We start from the raw sequence: 7,645 nt of genomic DNA on the forward strand, positions 1-7,645 counted from the left end.
GACCTGGCACTGATTCTGGATCAGCAGAACACCAGGTCTCCCGTTTATTGGGCCTCAACTGTGAAAATACTCATCATGTCTGTCCTCACACACACATTTCTTCTTACTCAGCTTTAATTTATATCTAGCTTCATCACTGCTCAGCAGCAAGCAACAATTCTTCCAGGAGAAATAAGGGAATAAAAATTGTTGTTCTGTGTAGTGGTCAGCATAATGCAAAACAGACAATTTACTCCCATTTGCAAAACTGATGATTCTAATACCCTTACCAGTCTTGTCACTCTTCCCCTGACTGGGAAACATAAACAGAGTTGGTCTGGCCTGACTCTTTTCCCTCAAAGGTCAGGCAACTAAAATTGTATCTTCAACTTTCTGCTTTTGATGCTGTGAGAAAAGTTCTGAGGACTCTAGGATTAGCTCCTTCAGCAAATCACTAGGAAACAGAAACAAATATAATTTGTCCCTTTAGGATGAGGATTCTCTGCTGCCACGTGAATAAGTCCTGGCTATTATTCATAGTTTGAAAGGATCTGACAGCTTGAGAGTAGCTGGTAATGTGTCAATGAAGCTATGCACACTCTCACGGCTGGGTGGTAATCCTAGCTTGGATGGTGGTTTCGACTTGACCAATGTAGTAAAAAAAAGCTTCAGCGGCATGGATATGCCAGATGTGTTCCCACTGCCTTTTCCATAGATTTAAATTGAGAGGCCTTCTTTCTGACCATGTCTTCTCTGTAATGAGGATGATTGATCCTGATATCTTACTAGAAAACATTATAAATCTCTTTGTATAAAATCAAATTTGTTGAGATACTTTGCCCTTTCAACTGAAACAAACATATGGTGACAGTTAGTTGCCTATGCATCCTTCAAGTTTAGTGTAATTGACTGTGTGCTGCTGGCAGGGAAGAATGAAGATTCCCCTTCCCAAAGGGCATACCAGTGTGAACATCATACCAGCAGTCTCTTCAATGATCCAACGCATCTGACACTTCTTAACTGTTGTGCTCCAGTCTGCACTGATGATCTTTCACTTCCAAATTGTTCTCAGGACCATGGTCCCAATTTCAAAATCCACCAATGAATAAATGTCTAATTATGCATAGAAAATATTTATCTATGACTCAATGAATGAAACATTTTTGACACTTTGAAACTAAAAACAAAGATGTGTTTCAGGGAAGAGTGAAGCAAAATATTTTCAGGTGAAGTAGTTCAGATGCTGAAAAAATAAAAGTACAAGGTATTTACTGAAATAGAGTTCTGCTTCCTTGCCAGAAAAATTGATAATTCACTTCTTTTCTTCCCTGTCGTAGTCAATTTCTGAGTTATGTTTTTGCCAAGCAGAGAAACCTGGAACTGGAAAATAACAATTCTTTGATAAATCCATTGTATGTGGTCATGCAGCTAGTCATTATTGGCTGAATTGGCAATTTACATCTTTGCTGGACTCTGATTTCAGTGGGACAGAAATTCCATCAAGCAATTAAAGGGCACACAATTTAATCTCAGTACAGTCTGATGGATAAAAATCACTGAATTTATTTACTTACAATTGACTCCTCCTCTTTATCAAACCCTAATAAGACATTGAAAAGTTACTCCTCTCTGGATCTTGTCATACCGAATTATGTTTTAATCTATGATATTTGTGAAATATTCACAAATATTTTTATAAAAGCAAGTAGTGATAGGACAAGGTGTAATGGTTTTAAACTGAAAGAAGGTAAATCGAGATATTAGGAAGAAATTTTTCACTGTGAGGGTTGTGAGACACTGGAACAGGCTGCCCAGCGAAGCTGTGGATGCCCTTTCCCTGGCAATGTTCAAGGCCAGGATGGATGAGGCTTGGAGCAACCTGGTCTAGTGGAAGGTGTCTCTGCCTTAGGCAGGGGTGCTACAACTAGATGATTTTCAAAAACACCTTACAACCCAAACTATTTTATGATTCTATGATCATTCCTGTTTTATCTTTCTCAAGCTTTAGCAGGAGCTATCATCTATTTTTTGGCTTATTTTTCAACTTAATACAAAAATATTTTAACATTGAGTGGGTGTTAGAAAAAGAGAAGGCTGTGGAGCACTAATTATGCACAAATTCAAGGGTTCCATCACACATATACTCTTAAGTAGAGGAATCGCATATTAAAGGCTTGTCACTGGATTGATTTACCATCTGATAATGAAAAAGTCTATCAAAACTAGCATGCACTGTTAAAAAACTGGAAACCTGAAGTCATATTTGGTTTTTTTCTCAGTTTTTCTTCTTTTCAGAAGAGTCATTACTGTCTCTTGTTCTTCGATGAAACCTTGCCCATGACATAGCTGAGAGTTTTTAGCGACTTTTTAGGAATTAAGTTCTCTTATAATAGATGTCAGTGTTAAGATTCAGAGCAGCTGTAAAACTGAAAGCGAAATCCTAGTGGAGCTACCATAAGAATTTTGTAGAGAAATATAAGGTAATTCAAAACATGTTTCAGTATGTTTTAATGTACAAAAATCCTCTATAAATAGACCACAACATATTAAATATAAATGCTTATTGTATTTTTAATAATGAAAAATGAATCATTAAAAATATGGTATCACTCTTGATTTAGAAGGATTTTATAATATGAAAATGACAAAACCTAATGATTTTCTTATTCTGTCCTGTGCAGTTAGATACTAAATTGTGACCTATATTTTTTCTCTTTACTGTTTTAAAACTCCTTCAAAGCTGACTTCACAGTGAAAGAAGCCCCTGAAAAGTTGCTGCTCCTCTGGATCTTCTCATATCAAACTATATTTTATCCTAAGACATTTATAAAATATGAGAAGGCATTTGAAAAACGCTGGGTTCTGTTCCTAGACTAGCAGAAATACATGAAACTGGATTAGAATCATAGAATAGTTAGGGTTGGAAAGGACCTTAAGATCATCTAGTTCCAAACCCCCTGCCATGGCCAGGGACACCTCACACTAAAACATGTCACCCAACGCTCTATCCACCCTGGTCTTGAACACCACGAGGGATGGAGCATTCACAACCTCCCTGGGCAACCCATTCCAGTGCCTCACCACCCTCACAGTAAAGAACTTCTTCCTTATATCCAATCTACACATCCGCTGTTTAAGTTTTAAACCGTTACCTCTTCTCCTATCATTACAGTCCATAATGAAGAGTACCTCCCCAGCAATATTGTAGGCCACCTTCAGATACTGGAAGGCTGCTGTCTCCACGCAGCCTTCTCTTCTCCAGGCTGAACAGACCCAACGTTTTCAGCCTGTCTTCATACGGGAGGTGCTCCAGTCCCCTGATCATCCTGCGGCCCTCCTCTGGACTTGTTCCAACAGTTCCATGTCCTTTTGATGTTGAAACCAGAACTGCACACAATATTCCAAGTGAGGTCTCACGAGAGCAGAGTAGAGGGGCAGGATCACCTCCTTTGACCTGCTGGTCACGCTCCTTTTGATGCAGCTCAGGATACGGTTGCCTTTCTTGGCTGCAAGCTGTCCTGGGTTCAGCAGTAGCAGTAATTTTTTCTCCTTCTTGGTACCTGATGCAGTGCTGTGTTTTGACTTTCGGGCTGAGAATGGTTGCTGATAGCACGTATGTTTTGAGTTACTGCTCAAATGTTTGGTTTGTCCAAAGACTGAGCCTCATGCTTTGCCAGGGAAGGAGGGGAGGCAGGGAGGAAGGTGGAGACAGGACACCTGACCCAGGGTAGCCAAAGAGGTATTCCATACCGTAGCATGTCATACCCAGGATGTAACGGAGAGTAACCCGGAATGGCTGGTACTCTGGGGGTTGGAGGAGGTATTGGTCAGTGCTCGGTCAGGCAGGGTGGGGTGAGTTATGGGTCGGTGGCTGGTGAGGTGGTGTATTCTCTTCACTTATTATTTCCTTTATCATTAGTAGTAGTAGTAGTAGCAGTAGTGATTTGTGTTATACCTAATTTATTAAACTGTTCTTATCTCAACCCGTGGTGGCTAAATTCTTTGCATTCTCCTTCCCAGCTCTCCAGGAGTTGGGGGAGCAAGGGGGGAGGGGGAGGGGGGAGTGACTGCACAAGCTCTGTGCGGTTTGTTTTAAACCACTACACAAGTGCACACTGCTGGCTCATGTTCATTTTCTCATCGGCCAATACCCTCAAGTCCTTCTCCGCAGGGCTGCTCTGCATCTCTTCTCTGCCCAACCTGAGCCTGGGATTGCTCCCACACAGGTGTAGGACCTTGCACTTGGCATGGTTCAACTTCATGAGGTTGGCATCAGCCCAACTCACAAACATGTCAAGGTCCCTCTGGATGGCATTCCCTCCCTCCAGTGTATCAACCGAACCACTCTACTTCATGTCATCAACAAACTTGCTGAGGGCGCTCTAAATCCCACTGCCCATGTCAGCAACAAGGATGTGAAACAAGATGGGTCCCAACACTGATCCCTGAAGGACACCACTTGTTACTGGTCTCCAGCCGGACATTGAGCCATTGACCACAACTCTTTGCATGTAGCCATGCAGCCAGATCTTTATCCACCAAGTGGTCTACCTATCAAATTGATGTCGTGCAGCGTAGTGTGGATCGTTCTGCACAAGTCTTGGTAATGACATCCACTGCTCTACCCCTGTCCATCAGTTCCGTAGCCCCATCATAGAAGGCCACCAGATTGGTCAGCCAGGATTTCCCCTTAGTGAAGCCATGCTGACTGTCACCAACCACCTTGTTATTTCTCATGTGCCTTAGCATGCCTTCCAGGAGAATCTGTGCCAAGATTTTGCCAGGCATGGAGGTGAGACTGACTGGTCTGTAGTTCCCCAGGTCATCCATTTTCCCCTTCTTGAAAATGGGGGCTATATTTCCCTTTTTCCAGTCATCAGGAACTTCACCTGACAGCCATGATTTTTCAAATATGATGGACAGTGGCTTTGCAACTTCATTTGCCAACTTCTTCAGGACCCGTGTATGGATTTCATCAGGTCACATGGACTTGTGCACTTTCAGGTTCTTAAGATGGTCTCAAACCAGATCCTCTCGTACAGTGGGCCCAGGGTCTTCATTCTCACAGTCCCTGCATCTGCTTTCCAAGACCTTGGTGGTGTGGTCAGGATATTTGCAAGTGCAGATGGAGGCAAAGAAGTAATGAAGAACCTTAGCCTTCTCCAAATCCAGGGTAACCAGATCTCCTGACAGCTTTCAGAGAGGGCCCATGCTGCCTTTAGTCTGTCTTTTATTTGCAATGTAATTATAGAATCCTTTCCTGTTATCTTTAACATCCCTAGCCAAGTTTAATCCTAACTGGGCCTTAGCTTTCCTAAACCCGGTCCCTAGCTTCCCCGACAACATCCCTATATTCTTCCAAGGCAGCCTGTCCTTGCTTCCACCTTTTATAAGCTTCTTTTTAACTTCCAAGTTTCCTCAGCAGCTCCTTATCCATTAATGGAGGTCTCCAGGCCCTCCTGCTGCACTTCCTTCTAGTTGGGATGCAACACTCCTGAGCTTGTAGTAGGTGATCATTGAATATCAACCAACAGTCTTGGGCCCTCTTGCCCTCTAGGGCTATATCCCATGGAACCATATTAAGCAGGTTCCTGAAGAGGCCTAAGTCTGCTCTCCTGAAGTCCAGGGCAGTGAGCTTGCTACACGCTCTTCTCACTATCCTGAGGATCACAAACGCGATCATCTCATGATCGCTACAACCAATGCTGCCCTGGAGCATCACACTTCCTAACAACCCTTCCCCGTTTGATGAGCATGAGGTCAAGCAGGGCACCTCTCCTTGTTTGCGCCTCTATTGCTTGCAGAAGGAAATTGTCTTCCACACAATCGAGGAACCTACTGGATTGCTTATGCCAGGCCGTACCTTCCCTCCAACAGATATCAGGGTCGTTGAAGTCCCCCATGAAGACAAAGACCAGCGAGCATGAGGCTGCTCCTATCTGTCTCTAGAGTACTTCATCCACAGAGTTCTCTTGATCAGGCAGGCTGTAACAGATTCCCACAATAATGTCTCCCATCGCTGCTCTCTCTTTAACCCTGACCCACAAACTCTCTGTTGACTGTCCCCAGACAGAGTTCCATACTCTCCAGCTTACCCCTAATATAAATAGCAACGCCCTCTCCTCGTCTATCATGCCTGTCTTTTCTAAAGAGCCTATAACCTTCCGTTTCAACACGCCAGTCATGGGAGCCATCCCACCATGTTTCTGTGATGCCTATTATATCATAACCCTGTAGACATGCACACAACTCCAATTCTTCTTGTTTGTTCCCCATACTATAGAGCTATCCGAGCCAAGCTCCAAATGAAGCCAGCTCATTGGCTGGAGAGGCTGGAATATCTCTACATTGCTCTGAGGATTTATTATAGTTGCTGGCAACTTACTGGGTGTATTGGGATGGAATGTTGCCCTTCTCCCCCACCACATCTAGTTTAAAGCTTCCTTTACCAGCTTGGCAAGCCTCCTACCAAAACTGATCTTCCCCTTAATTGTCAGACCAGTTCCACCAGCCTCCAGTAGACTTGGCCTATTAAATTGAGTCTCATGTTCTATATACCCTGACTATGACACCACAGTTCTAACCATTTATTAACCTGGCCAATCCTCCTAGCCATTTTAAGGTCCTTCCCTTTTCCCTGGAGAATTGACGAAAAGACAGTCTGAGCTCCAGAGTCCCTAACCACCTCTCCCAGGGCTCCTTAGTCTCTCTTAATGTTCTCCAGGCTGCTGCTATCTGTATCACTAGTACCCACATGGACAAGTAGAAGTCAGTAACAGTCAGTGGGACTTACTAGACCATGCAGCCTCTCTGCAACATCACTGATCCTTGCCCCTGGTAGGAAACACACCTCACTTCAGACTAGGTTAGGCTGCCATTCTGAGCCAGAATCTTCCAGCAAACCCTCCAGTCACAATAACATTCTTCGTCAGAAATATGACCACCTCATCCACTCTGCTTTTCACTTCTGGAGACATTTTATTACCACTGCTGTGAAATTTCAGCTGCTGCTTGGCTTTGTTCAACTCCCAGTCCACTTTGATGTATCCTGTGTGATTTGCAATCTGAAGTAGGAAAATGCCACCTCCCACCGCTGTCGCTGCCAGTGTTCCAACTTTTTGGAAGACAAATCCAGTACCCCATCCTGTGACCCCTAAAATCAGCAGCTCTGTGGCCATGTTGTACTTGTCAGCGCTCAACGCCAAGCTGGGGGTGAAGACCTTGCGCCACCAAGGCTGGTTCTTGGTGTACTTCGCCAGGTCCAGGATGTTGAAGGAGTTCTCTGCACCCCCGCCCCATGCCGCCATTCCGCTGCCAATGAGCCGCAGCAGCCAAGTAGCCCAGTATTGTCAGTAGTATCCTACTGTCATCTCCCTCTTGGACATAAAACTCAAATGTCATCGGTGTTTACATCACCAGAATGCCTTTGCCTTTTCCTGGGAGCTATCCTCAAGCTTCTGTTATAGAAATTGTAGACGTGTGATACACACAATGCATAATTCTGGTGAAAACTCACAATATATTGTGTTTAATCAGATGGCAAGTGTTGTCAGTGCTCAGTTTAAAAGTGACCAGATGTCCCTCTGTGCTGAAGAGTGCTAGATTTTACCAAATGTCCTGCAGTTATTGAAAGGGTTATTAATAGATTTATTGTTTCCTAATGTTC

At 43.7% G+C, this 7,645-nt stretch overlaps 1 protein-coding gene across 1 annotated transcript; it reads right to left on the reverse strand.

Annotated features, from left to right (window-relative positions):
• Nucleotides 1–6,845: 6,845 nt before the first annotated feature.
• On the reverse strand, nucleotides 6,846–7,286 carry LOC101867706 (FUN14 domain-containing protein 2-like). Its single transcript, XM_005150846.2, has one exon. The coding sequence runs from the start codon at nucleotides 7,284–7,286 to the stop codon at nucleotides 6,846–6,848; it is 441 nt and encodes a 146-aa protein (XP_005150903.1).
• Between the last annotated feature and the right edge of the window lie 359 nt (nucleotides 7,287–7,645).

The sequence above is a fragment of the Melopsittacus undulatus genome, chromosome 1 (genome assembly GCF_012275295.1).
Source record: "Melopsittacus undulatus isolate bMelUnd1 chromosome 1, bMelUnd1.mat.Z, whole genome shotgun sequence".
Taxonomy (NCBI): domain Eukaryota; kingdom Metazoa; phylum Chordata; class Aves; order Psittaciformes; family Psittaculidae; genus Melopsittacus; species Melopsittacus undulatus.

What these genes read in the sequence shown, in the direction of transcription:
- LOC101867706 (XM_005150846.2), bottom strand. Translation starts at nt 7,286, where the DNA reads ATGGCGGCATGGGGCGGGGGTGCAGAGAACTCCTTCAACATCCTGGAC.